The following is a 17,450-nucleotide window of genomic DNA, read 5'->3' as shown; positions in this document are numbered from 1 at the left end:
GACTGAGTTACCCTCCGTCTGTCATAGCAGTGCTTAAGGTAAAACACACGCACACTCCTGTATTCTTAGAAACAGATGGTGTTTTATCTCTCAGCTTCTTTCTCTTCTTCTTTTGCTCTCAAAGGATCACCCCAAAAAATGAAAAACCAAAACAAAAGTTTCTTCAACTCTAGCTACTTTTGGCCATGTGGACTTCAGAAAATAAACTTTCAAAACATACTAGAGTACCTATACATGCATCACAGAAGATTTTTGTCATTTCCCCCTGAAAGTCAAGAACATTTCCACCATATCTCAGATGATGTGGTGGAATTAAATTGAAATGAATAGAATCCTTTCTCTTTAATACACACAATTAAAAAATGTTTTCACACCTTATTTATTTTGACAACATTACAGCTGAATTGCAAATGATACAGAATAATTAATTCATTCATTTGTCATTATAATAATTGTATTAATTATTTTTAAATAGTATATTTTTGTAAAATAATACATCATGAATATTTATATTAATACAATATTTTTTCTTAATTTATTATTATTAAAATTAAATAAAATGAGTAATGATTAATTATTTCAATATTATTTAAATTATTAAAATTATCAAAATTAATAAAAAAAAATATATTGTTAAACATATAAATACTGTCAAGCTATCTAGGGATTCTTCTCAGCCTCAATGTCTGCCCAAACTTGACAAAGGCTTCAATCAACTTCAGAGGGTGCATGGAATAACTAAAAACAATTTATTGAAAATCTTTTAGCAACAACTTGATCTTTCTTTGCTTATTTTTAGAGTTTAATTCAGATGCTTAGCCCAGATGCTTAGCTTAATAACCTATACAGAGAAAATATATAAATATATGAGTCACTACACAGAGTAATGCGGTCATTTAAGGATGTGTAACTCATTTAAACAACAATCAATGTTACTAGAATACTCACAAATCACAAAGTACAGTACATAGCGGTTCAACAGCAACACTAAATCAAATGCTTTTACTGCACGTGGCCAGTTAGCAGATTAGATGCTAAACCCGCTAGCTTTAACAAACAACTTGCAAGACATTCACAATTGGTATTTTAAACAATCTGTAGTCACTAAAGAAATAAGTCTTTATTCTACTAGTAGCATCTCAAAGTTGATTAACACATTGTGGCTTTTCCCAGCTGTCTTTGAACAAACTGAGCATGTGGTTTACTCCAAACTCAATGGCTACATCCGTGCATGCTTTAGCAATCTTTCTCCTTTGGCTTTATAACCAGTATCAACACCAACTTGGGTAGGAGAAGCATATTCACTTTTCCAACAGAGATCCCTCTGCACACTGATAGGCCGTTTCTCAATATGCGTACTTGTCTGTACTTGTGTTCTTGTGGACTTGTGAAACGTCATCAAGTCGCTGCTGAAGTACTGTTCCAATTCAAAGTTCACATCTAGCCAAGTCCAGTTCAAATCCCCGGATGTGTTCTTGATCCGCCCCTTTTACCGAGGATGCATCGAGAGGTGACTTGTGCGGACTTGATACGGGCCATAACCCAGAATTCAGTTCGTCCTCCCGTCCTCGAGAGTTCGTTCTTCCGAGTCGAACTTGGCAAGTCCAAACTCGAAAGGACGGAAGTCCAGACTCTGCGAACTTGGTATTGAGAAACGGCCATAATCAAACAAGCACACCTGGTTCTATGTAACATGTGAAGTTTCAATGGCCAATCAGCTTCCTTGTTTCTTCCAGGTTGCACTATGTGCCCACAACCAATAGTATTCATTCTTTTTGATCTCAAATCAAAACTCATCTCATCTGATAGATTTTTTTCTTTATTTAACAATGATGAGTATAATTTTATATATATATATTTTAACACAATTTCAAGTTTAGCTCAACACCTTCCACTTGAGCTCCTGGTCAACTGTCCCAAGGAGGTCACACACTTCTTGGCTGACACTCAATCTCTTCACTGTTCCTCAATGGGAATCAAAACAACCAAGCGTCTAACATCCCTATGAAAAATCATAGCTGGGATCTTATCACAAAGCTTTTTCATTGGTTTGACATCCTTGGCTGTTTCTGCTTGTTTTGGTTTAACAAGCGAGACAGGATAAGCATTACATCTCTTACTATTCCTTTCTTGTCTGCATTTACACTGACGACTCTGGCCAACTTGAACTGACCTCTTAGAGCATTCTGGTCAGCCAACCATACCACATCTCCCATGGCAACATTATGTTCTTTAGTATGCCACTTGTTTCTTAAACAGGTTAGGACCTGCCAGCTGACACCATCTTCTCCAGAACTAGTTAACTTCTTCCTGGATGAATCTGTCTTTTGTATGGATAACCTTCAAATTCGAAACTTCCTTGATCTCCTCTTTTCCCAGTACGTCCCAGAAGAAGAGAGTTTGGACTTACGTATTCAACGCAGTCTTCCCGACTTTGTGTCCTTGCATCGATAGGTCTTTCATTGACCAAATTAGCTGCAGTGTAAAGAAAGGTTTGAAATTCCCCCCAAGTCATAACTCCATTACACCCCAGATTCCGGAGGGCTCGCTTAACCAGAGGGACAGCTGCTTCTGCTGCTCCATTTCTGTGAGGGGAATCTGCAGGATGAGTTTTCCAAGACCACTCCGTGCTATACTTGGCTGCTTCAGTTTCTTACTTTACCTTGTCTATGTGGTTCTAGGAACTTGTGAAGATCTTCAAGAACAGACTTGGTCCCTATGAAATTTGACCCCGAGTCTGACCACAATTTCCTTGGATGTCCCCTTAAAGCTGTAAATCTTTGGTATGCCAGCAGAAATTCTTCTGTTGTTTGGTCACTGACAATATCAGTATGGATTGCTCTTGATGCCATACAACAGAAGACAATTCCCCAAACTTTGAGTCCAGTCCTTTTCTTTACCTCATCTTTTACCATATATATATATATATACACATTAAAACTGTATTATGCCTTCGTTTATATTTTCAAGTGCCTTTTATATATTTTATATCATTCTACCCTTGTTTCAGACTGGACTTTCAGTCTTGAAAATACATTATCATCCATTACTATGTGAAAATGACAGTAAATATATATATATGATATAAAATATATAAAAGGCACTTGAAAATATAAATGAAGGCATAATACAGTGTTTCCTAGGCAGTTTTAATGTAGCAACAAAGAAAAGTTATAGTGACATAAAAGTGCTGAAAATATTATTTACTCTTAGTAAATAAATAGTTCACTCAACATCTGTGCGCTGTATCTGAGTTTGTTTCTGTGTTTCTTCTCAGAATGTGGATAAGTGGTCTTTTGATGTATTTGCTCTGAACGAGTCGAGCGGTGACCACGCTCTCAAATTCATCTTTTACGAGCTCCTCACCCAATACGACCTCATCAGCCGCTTCAAGGTGACAACAGCTCTTGTGGAAGTGAGAGTTGAGGGCCGTAATGGTCTTTTTCAGAGTTATTAACTTGTATCTCTGACAGATCCCCGTCTCAGCGCTGGTCTCATTTGTGGAGGCTCTGGAAGTGGGATACAGCAAAAATAAAAACCCCTACCACAACCTGATCCACGCAGCCGACGTCACACAGACCGTGCACTACCTGCTCCTCAAGACGGGGATGGTGGTAAGATGAAACACACAAACACAGAGAGATCACATCAGAGGGCCAGGACTGCAGTGAAATAGGTCAAGAGGTCAATAGGTCAGGACTGAGCTAATATAATAATAATTATACTCCCTTCTAAGATCCTTTGTGCAAATTCAAATTTTTTTTCTTCATGAGGAAGACATTCCCATTATACTCTGCAAAAGCTCAGTGTGAACTCTTAACTCATGTTTACAGCGGCACAATGTACAACACTCAGTCACTACCTTTCATTATCAACGCTATACACCACGCTCTTGCTGTATAGACTGGCTTGTTGATTATAATGATCTAATGTTGCGTTGCTTCACTCGCTCTCAATTCAGATACGGTGTTAATCATCTTGATAATGTTACTGTGACAACATGTCGAAGCCTGTGGGCACGAACTGAAGAGTAACTGTGCAGAAACCCAGCAGCGTAATCATTAATTCTGCTGACAAACACACACACACACCTTAAGCTTTTTAATGAACAATCATCAGGCCAATCGTAAAGCAGCAGTTCCTGAAGAGAAACAGAGAGAATCCTCACACTGTTTACTTGTATGAGGGTCTTAACATGTCATTGACCCAAATCGCTTTATCTTCCGTCTGACTAGCCATCACACAATTAATGCTTGCTCACAGAGAGCCACTTCTCTCATCACAGTGCACTTCAGTGTTTGTTCTGCACGCACGACTCAAGACAAATGAGGTGAGATGGTGTCATTTTACACCAAAGTGAAATTAACTGGAGTCTTTCTAATAGGTGATTAAATATTAAGATAAAGTCCTGCGGGAATACAGTGAGCAGCTGAGAACTCGGTGCTTTTCTTTCCAAGAATTAAACCACAGAGATTTTTTTTATTGGTCCAAAATAAAGATTTCATTGAGTTCTCAGTCATGTTTAAAAAGCTGTCATAAAGTAAGGGTTTAGAGATTAATTTTAATTTGAAACTACATCATTTTTTTTTTTTTTTTGATTTGATTAATTCTGTCATTTTATTGCTCCAAAATAAATACTCAATTGAGTTCTGTCATGTTTAAATTAAATATCAACTTTGTTTCAGATGTTGTCTCAGATGTCAAGGAGAAATAAAAATAGAACACATTTGGTGACATTATTGAGATCTTTTCCTTTTTCATCAAAAATTTTAGCTGAAGTCTCCTTCTGTCTCCGCTTAACCTTATTGTCGTCATTATTTAAATATCAGCTTTGTCTCAGATTATATCTCAGCTTTATCAGCTTTGTCTCAGTTTCTTCTGAATTCTTTTTAGGATAAATAAAAATAGACATTAACCTCATTGTTGTTATGTCAGTAATGTATTATTTTAATGATCTTTGTCTAAGATGTTTCTTCTAAAATTCTTTAGCAGAAATTCATGTAGACACATAATTCAGTCGTCATAAAGTAAGTGTGTAGAGCTATATGGTAGAAATATTTGGGTTCATGTTGAGATCTATCTTGTATCTATTCTATCTGTATCTAGTCTAGATCTATTCTAGTATCTTGGCAAATCTGATTGAGATCTTTTCTGAAACTTTGGAGGAAATACGCATGGGATTACTTTTTCTCTAGAGAAACAGCTAGAAAGTGGAGATTTCATCAATGCTTCAGTTGCTCTCAATTTAACTTCATTTAGATGTTAAAGATGTCTCATGTGACATTGTTTTCCCTCTCCAGCACTGGATGACAGAGTTGGAGATTTTTGCAATGGTTTTCGCTGCTGCCATCCACGACTACGAACACACCGGGACCACAAACAACTTCCACATCCAGACCAGGTAATGCATGAACGCCGCTGGGTGAGTCATCCATCAGACTCCTGCACTGACAAACACACAGCCCGCAGAACTGGCTGAATCAAACTAGATGGCATTCTGACCAAAACATGACCTGAGACAAATGAGCAGAATGGGGAAATGGGAATAAAACATTGGTTTGTTGTTTAGTTTGCTACTGTTCAGTTTGAGCTCAGTAAGGAGTTTTTTTAAGGAAGTCTCTTATGCTTCCCAAGGCTGCATTTATTTGATCAAAAGTGCAGTAAAAACTGCAATATTGTGAAATATTATTACAATTTAAAATATCTGTTTTCTGATTGGAATATGCTTTAAATTGTAATTTATTTCTCAGAATTTTCAGCATCATTACTCCAGTCTTCAGTGCCACATGATCCTTCAGAAAATATTCTAATATGCTGATTTGCTGCCAAGAAACATCAGTTCTGAAAACAGTTATGCTTTTTAATATTTTTGTGGAAAGCATGGTACATATTTTTTCATTCTTTTAAGAATAGAAAGTACAGAGCACCATTTATTTGAAATGGAAATCTTTTGTAACATATAAATGTATTTTCTGTCAATTTTGATCAATTTAATATGTCCTTGCTGTAATATTAATTTCTTTAAAAAAAAACCCCGGATTTTTGAATGAAAGTATATTCAGACATACATTTTTTTTTTCTAATTTGCATTTAGCTGCTTTTCCTTTATAATCAAAAATAGTTGATTACACAGTATAAGAGAAATTAAATAATATCATAGAGACTTACACTTCTTTGACTTGGTCCAGCATGCAAACACCTAGCAACACACTTAAAACCACTTGCAACGCCCATTGCAATTCATGTGTTCTCCAAAACAGCATACAATAATTACAGTAGAATAAAGCTAAAAGACTCACACTGCAGGACACTGTATGTCATCTCAACTTCGGTAATGTAAAATATAAATCAGATTTAGTTCTGTTAGACCAGATTCCGTAGGAAAGCTGTGTAGTGAGTTTACATGGATTCCTGCAGGTCGGACACGGCTATCCTGTACAACGACCGCTCTGTGCTGGAGAGTCATCACGTCAGCGCGGCATATCGACTGCTCCAGGACGACGACGAGATGAACATCCTGTACAATCTCTCCAAAGATGACTGGAGGTACAGCAGGATTTCACATCCATCATCTAATCATTTCCATTATTGTCTCACTTATTTTGTTTCCAGAGAACAGAAAAAAAAATGCTAACTGACAATAAATTTTCTCCAATTACAATATTGTGAGACGTCTTAGTAACTGGGTACTTGTATATACCAGTGGTTAAATATATATATATATATACTGAACAAAATTATAAACGCAACACTTTTGTTTTTGCCCCCATTTTTCATGAGCTGAACTCAAAGATCAACATTTTCAATGTACACAAAAGGCCTATTTCTCTCAAATATTGTTCACAAATCTGTCTAAATCTGTGTTAGTGAGCACTTCTCCTTTGCTGAGATAATCCATCCACCTCACAGGCGTGGCATATCAAGATGCTGATTAGACAGCATGATTACTGCACAGGTGTGCCTTAGGCTGGCCACAATAAAAGGCCACTCTAAAATGTGCAGTTTTATCACACAGCACAATGCCACAGATGTCGCAAGTTTTGAGGGAGCGTGCAATTGGCATGCTGACTGCAGGAATGTCCACCAGAGCTGTTGCTCGTGAATTGAATGTTAATTTCTCTACCATAAGCCATCTCCTAAGGCGTTTCAGAGAATTTGGCAGTACATCCAACCGGCCTCACAACCGCAGACCACGTGTAACCAAACCAGCCCAGGACCTCCACATCCAGCATCTTCACCTCCAAGATCGTTTGAGACCAGCCACCCGGACAGCTGCTGCAACAATCGGTTTGCATAACCAAAGAATTCTGCACAAACTATCAGAAACCGTCTCAGGGAAGCTCATCTGCATGTTCGTTGTCCTCATCGGGGTCTCGACCTGAATGCAGTTCGTCTTCGTAACCGACTTGAGTGGGCAAATGCTCACATTCGATGGCGTCTGGCACTTTGGAGAGGTGTTCTCTTCATGGATGAATCCCGGTTTTCACTGTACAGGGCAGATGGCAGACAGCGTGTATGGCGTCGTGTGAGTGAGACGGTTTGCTGATGCCAACGTTGTGGATCGAGTGGCCCATAGTGGCGATGGGGTTATGGTATGGGCAGGTCGTATGTTATGGACAATGAACACAGGTGCATTATATTGATGGCATTTTGAATGCACAGAGATACCGTGACGAGATCCTGAGGCCCATTGTTGTGCCATTCATCCACGACCATCACCTCATGTTGCAGCATGATAATGCACGGCCCCATGTTGCAAGGATCTGTACACAATTCCTGGAAGCTGAAAACATCCCAGTTCTTGCATGGCCAGCATACTCACCGGACATGTCACCCATTGAGCATGTTTGGGATGCTCTGGATCGGCGTATACGACAGCGTGTTCCAGTTCCTGCCAATATCCAGCAACTTCGCTCAGCCATTGAAGAGGAGTGGACCAACATTCCACAGGCCACAATCAACAACATGATCAACTCTATGCGAAGGAGATGTGTTGCACTGCATGAGGCAAATTGTGGTCACACCAGATACTGACTGGTTTTCGGACCCACCCGGACCCCCCTCAATACAGTAAAACTGCACATTTTAGAGTGGCCTTTTATTGTGGCCAGCCTAAGGCACACCTGTGCAATAATCATGCTGTCTAATCAGAATCTTGATATGCCACACCTGTGAGGTGGATGGATTGTCTCGGCAAAGGAGAAGTGCTCACTAACACAGATTTAGACAGATTTGTGAACAATATTTGAGAGAAATAGGCCTTTTGTGTACATAGAAAAAGTCTTAGATCTTTGAGTTCAGCTCATGAAAAATAGGGGGAAAAAACAAAAGTGTTGTGTTAATAATTTTGTTCAGTGTATGTATGTGTGTGTGTGTGTGTGTGTATAGATAGATAGATAGATAGATAGATAGATAGATAGATAGATAGATAGATAGATAGATAGATAGATAGATGTAGATAAATATCAAGATAACAAGATGAATGTATTTCTTTATTTTTATTATAAATTTCAAATCAAGCCTTAATTTAATCTAAATTATTAAAAAGTTTTAAAATATTTAATTGGACGTATAATTGAGTGTTTAAAATGTAAAAGGCTACCTTTTCTATGTAGAAAAATTACAAATATAAAGAAGCATGAGTGCAACGGTGTTATATTTTTAAGGGGCAAAGTTCTCGTAGCTGAAGAAACACCCTGCAGAAAATACTGAAAGAAGTGTTTTACCATTCTCGCTGTGCTATTCTCAACTAAACATAATAGAGAAAGAAAAGTCTGATGAAGATTTACTGCAATACAGACAGAAACGATTAGATTCTCATTCAGAAAGAAAACTATTATCCTTACACTTTGAAGTGGAACACAGTTATTTTCTCCGGTGTGGAGATTGAGTGCAGTTGTTTTGTGTGCTTGTGTTTTTAGAGAGCTCAGGGCGCTCGTGGTCGAGATGGTTTTGGCCACTGACATGTCCTGCCACTTCCAGCAGGTCAAAGCCATGAAGAATTTCCTCCAGCTGCCCGAGGGGTGAGAAACCTTTACAGCAAACATCAGACATGCTTCACTGTTGTCTGTCACCTCCTGGCTCATCTGTGTCTCCCCAGAGCAAGAAGTTATTGCTTAGAGTTTGCTCTTTCATAGCTGAAGAGACTTAATGGAGATGGATGTTTCTCAAGATGTTTCTTCTACTGTTCCTGTGGAGAAATAAAAACAGACAAATGATACATACAATAAAATAAAATGAATGCAGCTTAACTGAATGAATTTGATTAGAAATTCTTATTTCTAATCAAGATATTAATTCTTATACTTGATTACAAAATTAGATTTTTCTATCTCCTGAAACTAAAAGATTACTGTGGTCTTTTTCTCAGAAGGAGCATTTTTTGCAGGGAAATGCAGGGAAATGACACAAAAGTTAATTTTATCGTCATGTGTCAGAAAAACACATTTATCACCTATTGGTCTTAAATTCTTTTTTAAAATACATAAATAATGTCTTCAAGCTTCAAATTTCATTCTCTCCCATGCAGAATTTCTTACACACTTTTGCTTCTAAATGGTTTATTATACATATATCTTTTTTTTTTCAAAATATTTCCGCTGGAAAGCTAGAAACAAATACTGATCGAGATCAAATATAATTTTCCAATTAAAATATAATTCTATTTCCAATAAATCAAAGAAAATGTTTTTTTTTGATTATATATATATTTATATAAATATTCTTTGATTTATTGCGAATGTTTATCCTTAGCTACGGACTGTAATAAACTGTATTTAATTTTTTTAATTCTATACATTTGTCTGTTTAATTTTAATGTTTATTGCGAGATAAATCTGAATCAAGTAAATTAGGTTTTTGAAGTGTATATGTCTTAAATTTTAGTAATAAACACTGCAATAAATAAATGCAATAAAATAAATATATATATATTTTTTTTACAGAAATACAAGAAACCAATGCTAATTAATTTTTTTTTTATATTTTATTATATTATGTTATATTATATTTGCTCTCCGTTTTAATTTTGTCATGTGTTACAGCAAACACATATTTTTTAGTGGATTGGTGTGTGTTTTCTTCAGAATTGACAAACCCAAGGCTCTGTCTCTGCTGTTACACACGGCTGACATCAGTCATCCAGCCAAAAACTGGGATCTACACCATCGCTGGACTGCATCTCTGCTGGAGGAGTTTTTCCGACAGGTTCGATGAATTTTTGTTCTTTAGACGCGTTCAATGAGTGTTTGCGTTTGTATGTGTGTGAGAAGAGCAAAGCACAGCAAGAAAAATCTCATCTTCTTCTAAGTATTTTGATCCTCTCTCTGTTCCTGTTTCTTCTGATTGCCCTTTCATCCAATCACACATAAGCCTGCGCCAGGATAATTACAGGCCGCAGAAACGAGAGCGTGTGGAGAAGCGTGTCATTCGAGCTTGTTTACACCTGAACATAAACCTCTGAAAATAACCGGCTTTCACAGCCCTATCGAATGCAGGTCCCAAAATTACGCTTTGGCACGATTATGTGACTTATCAGTGTGAACAGCACTTTGCTCTTCTTTTAAACATCACAGCAATGTCACATATGCATGCATTCTGTAATATTACTCATTTCACATACCTTGATTGTTCACATTTGGTTGTGTGAAAACCTCACCTATTTATTTATGATTTATGCTTAAAAGGAATAAGCAAAATATACTTCATTTAAAATGTATTTTCGGAAAAGTTTTTAATATCCTAATTCAGAATTTGAAATTCACTTTTCCAAAATTTGAGGACATAAAGTCTTAAATATCTTCAGTAGAACAGGCACTGCTTACAAGCAAAAAACAGTTCTAAACAATATGATGTTAGATTTTGATGTGAGTGGACAACAGGTGAACTTTTTTATTGGAGGAAGTATTATTATGGATTATGGACTGAAACAAAAGTGATGGTTTAAAGTGAAAACATCTTAACAAATGCATGTTTGCATGTTTGAAACAACAAACATCAGCAGCAGCAGCACCTTTAGAAATATATTTACTGAGAAAATGGTGTTCAATACTTATTTTACCCGCTGTATATATATATATATATATATATATGTGTATATATATGTGTGTATATATATATATATATATATATATATATATATATATATATATATATATATATATATATTTTGGTTGAATGTTGTCGATTGTCAACACAGGCCCAATGCACTAATGGGCTCCTCCTGTTTCTGTTGCTTTGAATAGTGAACAAAGGAAGGGAATTGCTTTCTCTGTATTATCTCCTGTTCTCACCCGTCATGTGTCTGTTTATCTGTTACTAAAGTGACTGTTATAAAGCACATTCACAGCTCTATTCTCCATAGAGTGGGCTACATAAATATGCTTTGATTGATTGACAGATTAGTGGACTGGAGCTATTCCTGTGTGTGTGTCTAGTATTGTTCCAGCAGCTGAACACTCCAGGAGGCAGATCAATCGTGACAGGCCCAACATAAAAGCGTGACAGGTTATTTTAGTCTGCCTTCAAGAAATGTTTGCGAATATTTCATATACGAAACAAATCTTTATAAACCAGATCCAGTGCAGCAACTGTCCATAAGTCGTGTCATTTCATAAGCATTTAGCTGTGGTGGTAAATCTATATTAATAATTGTGGAATATATTTAGAAATGCCAAAATTGTCCCCTGATAATTCTGTGTAATGCATTATTATAGCAGTGCAGTTGAATTATGTGTTTGTGTTTGCAGGGCGATAAGGAGGCAGAACTTGGTCTACCTTTCTCACCTCTGTGCGACCGTAAGTCCACTATGGTGGCTCAGTCCCAGATCGGTGAGTGACACAAACACACTCTAAGTGTGGAGATACAAATGTTTGCAATTAAATTGCAATATTGCAATTGCATAATTGTGAATTGCACTAAATTGTAATACTCATATTAAAGGAATAGTTCACCTCAAAATGAAAATTTGCTGAAAATTAACTCACTGCAGGCCATCCAAGATGTAGATATATTTGTTTCTTCATGGGAACAGATTTGGAGAAATTTAGCATTATATCACTTGCTCATCAATAGATCCTCTGCAGTGAATGGGTGCCGTCAGAATGAGAGTCCAAACAGCTGATAAAAACACCACAATAATCCACACTACTCCAGTCCACCAACTAACGTCTTGTGAATTAAAAAGCTTTGTGTTTGGGAGAAACAAATCCATCATTAAGATGTTCTAACTTTAAACCGTCGCTTTTGGCCAAAATATGAGTCCGTCATATTCTCTAGTGTAAAAGTCCGTCTCCTGTTGTCCTCTCACATCATAATATAGTGGAAAAACTGTTTTGGACTTTTTTTGTATGTAAACTGTACTTGATCAGTGCAGATTTCTCTCCCGATTCAGATGAGACAATTTTTTTTTCACTGGAGGAAGCAATATTATGGATAGAGGGCTCATATTTTAGCTGGAAGCAACTATTTGAAGTTAACAACCTCTTACTGATGGATTTGTTTTTTACAAACACAAAGCTTTTCACTTCACAAGATGTTAATTGATTGACTGGAGTGGTTTGAAATACTTGTGGATTATTGTGATGTTTTTATCAGCTGTTTGGACTCTCATTCTGACGGCACCCATTCACTGCAGAGGATCCATTAGTGAGTAAGTGATGTCATGCTAATTTTCTCCAAATGTATTCCCATGAAGAAACATGGCTGGCCTGGGCGTGAATAAATCCTCAGCTAATTTTTGGGTAAATTATTCGAAACGGAAAAAAATGAGACATTTCAGCTTTAAACTTGCAATAGTTGAAACATATCTTTCTTGAAGATCATAATTTATTCAAATAGCTTCTTTAAAAAAATCAAGCTCAGTACAATAAATAAGCCATTTTTTTAATAATTTCCTGCAGGTTTCATTGACTTCATTGTTGTTCCCACATTCACGGTTCTGACGGACATGACTGAGAAGATCGTCACACCGCTCATCGAAGAGGCCACAAGTTCAGGCCTGGCTAGTTTCCGCAGGTCTGGAAGTCTGACTCGCGTTTTTTGCTTCTGCAGTACAGGAGTAGAGATAATGTATGGACATTAAGACAAATTAGAGCTCTAATAGTGCCTTGTGGCAAAGCTTGTCTTTTTATCAAAATCCAGTTCACTGATGCTATTGCGATCATGACTTCAAATCCATTTCAGTCCTGCTCAGATACCTCAGTTTCATCGTTCAGAGACAAAGAGTGAATTTGAATAAATGCACTGCTCTTTCTTAGCCTTGTAATTCAGTAAAAAGTGATCCATCAGTTCAGACAGAAGTCAGAATGACTCCACTTTAACACTCTTTTAGATTGCAAGTTTCTTTAGATTTTCAAAGTAGGAGTTGAATTGCTGCTAACTGAGCATTAGAGAACCTTCTCTCTTTTCACAGCAAATAAAATCTTCTGCATACAAAGTGCTGAATATATCCCTTCCATTTAGAATATACAGTAAACTAAAACATATCAAAGGTTCATAGAAAGGACAGAGCAGCAGCAGCAGCATATTAATGGTCAACAGAGCAGGAAAACAACAGATCCGTGTGGATAGAGTATTAAATGAAATTGAGGTAGAAGTGGAGATGTTACGGAAGCTTCGTGGATGTGATGTGATTCCTGCCGATGCATTTGTAATGTGATTTGTGTCCCCATCATCTCAAATGTGATTTGTGTCCCCATCATCCAGCATTACTGCGGGAGATGTGAAGCGGAGCAGTGTGAACAGCTCTGGTTCTGATAGCAGTGGATCTCATAGCTGCTCGCTGCTCACTGTGGACCTGAAGAACTTCAAGGCCATCTGGAACGAGGAGGTTTCTCTGAACAGAGAGCGGTGGAAGACGCAGGCAGCTAAAGGTGTGAACACAATGTTCCCTGCAAGAATGTCTATGTTATGTATCGGTATGCGAAATAAAACATCCTCAAACAGGACTGTTTGCACACTGGAACTCAATGACAACACAAAATTAGTATGAAATTAAGATAATTGTTTTATTTAGGAGAAAATACAAAATGTTCATTGAGCTGCAAATATGAATGATTTCTGAAGTCTGGATTAATGATGCAGAAAATTCATTTTGTGATTTTAAAATATATGAAAATATGGTTAATGGTTAGCAGAAGAGACTTAAAAATATTTAAAAATCTTACTGAAACAAACTTTTGAATGGTAGTGTTATACATTAGTATAAAATAAATCTGTAAATCTGAATTTGTTTCTCATAATCTGAACAATCTTTTGATGTCAAGACTTCTGCTTGAAATTAGTTATTGACAAATATATTAATTTTGCCTATGCATATATTTTTATACATTACTAACATTTTAATTAAAAAACATGTTTGAATGGAGTTGGATTGGATAAGAAAACTAACCATTATGTGTCCATGATGCATGTAAACTCCTTCAATAGTTTAAAAAACCCAGGATGCACCTTGTGAATTCGGATGTGATTGTGTTGAGATGAGAATCACAAATTTAAGTATGGCAATTATTTCATAGTTTGATGACTTAAACTGGGAAAATAGTACTGAATTGGTACAGGACATCCAAACTTTTGTAGCATTTTGCACATTTGATGCATTCTGAGTAAGCAAATAGTGAATAATGCACTTCCTGCTGTGTCTCCTATCAGAGACGGAGGAGAAGGCCAAACGAGAGCAGGAGGAACAGCAGGAGGCAACAGCAGAAAACCAGGAGCACAAAAAAGACCCAGAGCTGTCGGGACCAAAGAAAGACAGGGTGGGAGAGGACGACCCGGAGCCAGGGGGGGTAAATGGACCCCCAGAAGAAAGTCCCCATGACAAATCAAAGAATGAAGAGGCACATCAGAAATTACAGAACGGTATTGTGTTCAAATGATATAATTGTTACGGTTAATGTTGCTCAAGTGTAACTTTTAGTATTGACTGCCCTCTGGTGGATAATCAGAGGAGTAATAAGAGTAAGGCTATGTGCAGAATAGAGTAATAGCATTATGCTTAATGCAGACTGTGCATTATATACTCAGTACTCAATAATCACATTACCTTTATCATCTATCTGTCTGTCTGTCTGTCTGAACGGCGCTAAATGTCAGCACGTTGCCCGCGAGGCTATCGCCGCTGACCCTTGTCTATATTTTGAAAAAGTGGTCAAAGTAGTATTGTATTGCATGCCATACTGAAAATAGTGCTACAGTGTCTGGGTGGTGATTGTTTTTTTTTTTTGTCTGTTCATCTCTAATAATCTGATGTCTGTAAACAGGAGAAGTGTCTGAAGAGGCAGAATCACCAGCAGATGAAGACAAGAGGACACTCAGTGGTAAACATACACGTTTAGTCTGTAACAGACTTCTGTTGCTTTAATGCATACTGTAACTACTAGCAGTGAAACCAGCAACATATTAGACAATTAATGTCTGAATGTTAATGCATCATATAATAATATAAGATACACTGAAGTTCAAAAGTTTGGGGTCAGTGAAATAAATAAATAAAAACTTTTATTCAGCAAAGATGTATTCAAGTGACAATAATTTTACAAAAGATTTCTATTTCAAGTAAATGCTGTTCCTTTCAATTGTATATTCATCAAATAATTCAGAAAGAATATTACATATAGGCTATTTTCACAAAAATACGAAGCATTGGTAATAAGACATGTTTCTCGTGCAGCAAATCAGCCTATTAGAATTATTTCTGAAGGATCAGGTGACACTAAAGACTGGAGTGATGCTGCTGAAAATTCAGCTTTGCATCACAATGAATAAATTACTTTTTACAATATATTAAAACAGAAAACACTTATTTTAAATTGTAATATTATTTCACAATATTACTGTTTTTACTGCATTTTTAATTAAATACTGGTGAGCATAAGAGACTTCTATTATATTTATAAAATTGTACCGACCCCAAACTTTTGAATGTTCAGAATGAAGACAAACTATTTTGTAAATTTGTATTTGTTTGTGGTTAATTGATCATGTGGTTCCTCTGTTAGGACACTTGTGTAAATTTGTGGAGAACAAGATGCATACAAGCACTAAAAATCACCAAAACACCAATTTTGACATTCAACAAAAGACATTGAGATTTAAAAAATGATGAAGAAAAGCAACGTTAGTGCAGGAGCATCCAAGACATGCAGTTACTTGATAATGCATCTTTTTTGATTTTTTACATTTTTACATTCAGGCATTTTTTTTGCTTTTTTCCAGTCTGATGCTACCTTCTGCTGATCTAAACGTCTTCAATCTGCTTTTCACAGAATCTGCAAATGCCTAGAGTGACTTCCAGTGGTGTCTTGAGGTCCGAAGCCAGACCCCGAGCGGTGAACTTGCCATCAGGAGAACTCTCGGTTCTGAAGGTCCACGGCGCCCTCTAGAGCACACGACTAATGCTTACATCACTTTGTGTTCGGCCTCTATCCCCTCCAAATCTTCAGACTTTCATAAGACTGATCCTCTCTGAATGAGGAAGGACAAACCGGACGAGAGACAACAGCTGCTTTTGTCTGGTTTGTTTTATTTACAGAACCAGATTTCCTTCCCAAACCTTTAAACTGCAGTGGTTACATCCACTCAGAAAAGCATGCAGCAGCTGAACGTAAGGATTCTTATTAAAACCTCCATTTCAAATGCTTTCTATGTTTTTCTGCATTTGAGCAGCCTTGCAGTCGGATGACTTTGTATGTGTGTAAAGCTCAAACTGTGATTTATATCTAAATATACATATATATATATATAATATGTGGCCTGCAGTAAACTGTAAATAACTAAACTTAACAGCAGTTGCACCTTTGAACAATATTCAGCTTTTGACAACAGCGATGTTGTGTTCAGCTATTTTAAATGCGCTTTACCTAACATGGGCTGATGCATTTCAGCAAACATGCTCCGATGTACCATCTGCCTCCGACACACGTTTGTTCACCTCATCTGCTAATAGAGGTCTTATATATGAAACCCTAAATATGTATATGTATTACGCTTGTAAATGACTGTCTGCGTTTAGATCAGAGCTTTTATAACTTGAGAAAAGCCGTACAAAGTGGCAGTATTTCCTATTCGAGCACGTCTGTGTCCAGCTTTGGAGTAGAAAACGCCTGATTCAACCTAAGATTTTTCCTTCTCTCGCTTACCTTCGGATGCCTTTCTTCATGTAGTCTTTCTGAAAGCGAACCGAACTGAAACGTCTTCTACAGGAACACACAAACTAGCAGTCGCCGTAGACGATGTAAGTCTTATAACTGACCGTAGTGTGTAAGTCATAACCATATCACTGTGCTCGCTCCGCAATACCTGGATATTATGCTGTATGTAATTTTTACTGGTTTCCTGGGGGGGTTTGTGACAAGTTTTCTCTGTCCTTTGAGTAAGAAACCTGAAGAGAACATCTCCAGGTCACATATCACCTCAGACATAAACAAATGACATTTTGCACGAGGAAAAG

General features: G+C 37.0%; 1 protein-coding gene across 1 annotated transcript in view; it reads left to right on the top strand.

The window, feature by feature from the left end:
* LOC306845772 (dual specificity calcium/calmodulin-dependent 3',5'-cyclic nucleotide phosphodiesterase 1A-like) overlaps positions 1-16,283 on the top strand; it is a gene marked incomplete at both ends in the record, with an annotated part of 80,178 nt that extends 63,895 nt beyond the window's left edge. Inside the window, 13 exons of the mRNA XM_079378749.1 lie at positions 1-38; positions 3,278-3,394; positions 3,474-3,614; positions 5,301-5,401; positions 6,418-6,546; positions 8,922-9,023; positions 10,086-10,206; positions 11,748-11,829; positions 12,901-13,015; positions 13,706-13,872; positions 14,651-14,860; positions 15,262-15,318; positions 16,267-16,283. The exon at positions 1-38 is cut by the window's left edge and continues 29 nt beyond it. Of these exons, the coding sequence (XP_079234875.1) occupies positions 1-38; positions 3,278-3,394; positions 3,474-3,614; positions 5,301-5,401; positions 6,418-6,546; positions 8,922-9,023; positions 10,086-10,206; positions 11,748-11,829; positions 12,901-13,015; positions 13,706-13,872; positions 14,651-14,860; positions 15,262-15,318; positions 16,267-16,283 (1,397 nt within the window). The remainder of the gene's footprint in view (positions 39-3,277; positions 3,395-3,473; positions 3,615-5,300; positions 5,402-6,417; positions 6,547-8,921; positions 9,024-10,085; positions 10,207-11,747; positions 11,830-12,900; positions 13,016-13,705; positions 13,873-14,650; positions 14,861-15,261; positions 15,319-16,266) is intronic.
* Between the last annotated feature and the right edge of the window lie 1,167 nt (positions 16,284-17,450).

This window comes from Barbus barbus, assembly GCF_936440315.1.
Source record: "Barbus barbus genome assembly, chromosome: 26".
Lineage (NCBI taxonomy): Eukaryota > Metazoa > Chordata > Actinopteri > Cypriniformes > Cyprinidae > Barbus > Barbus barbus.
Note: the sequence above shows the minus strand (reverse complement) of the source record. Positions and strands in the feature narration are given on the sequence as shown.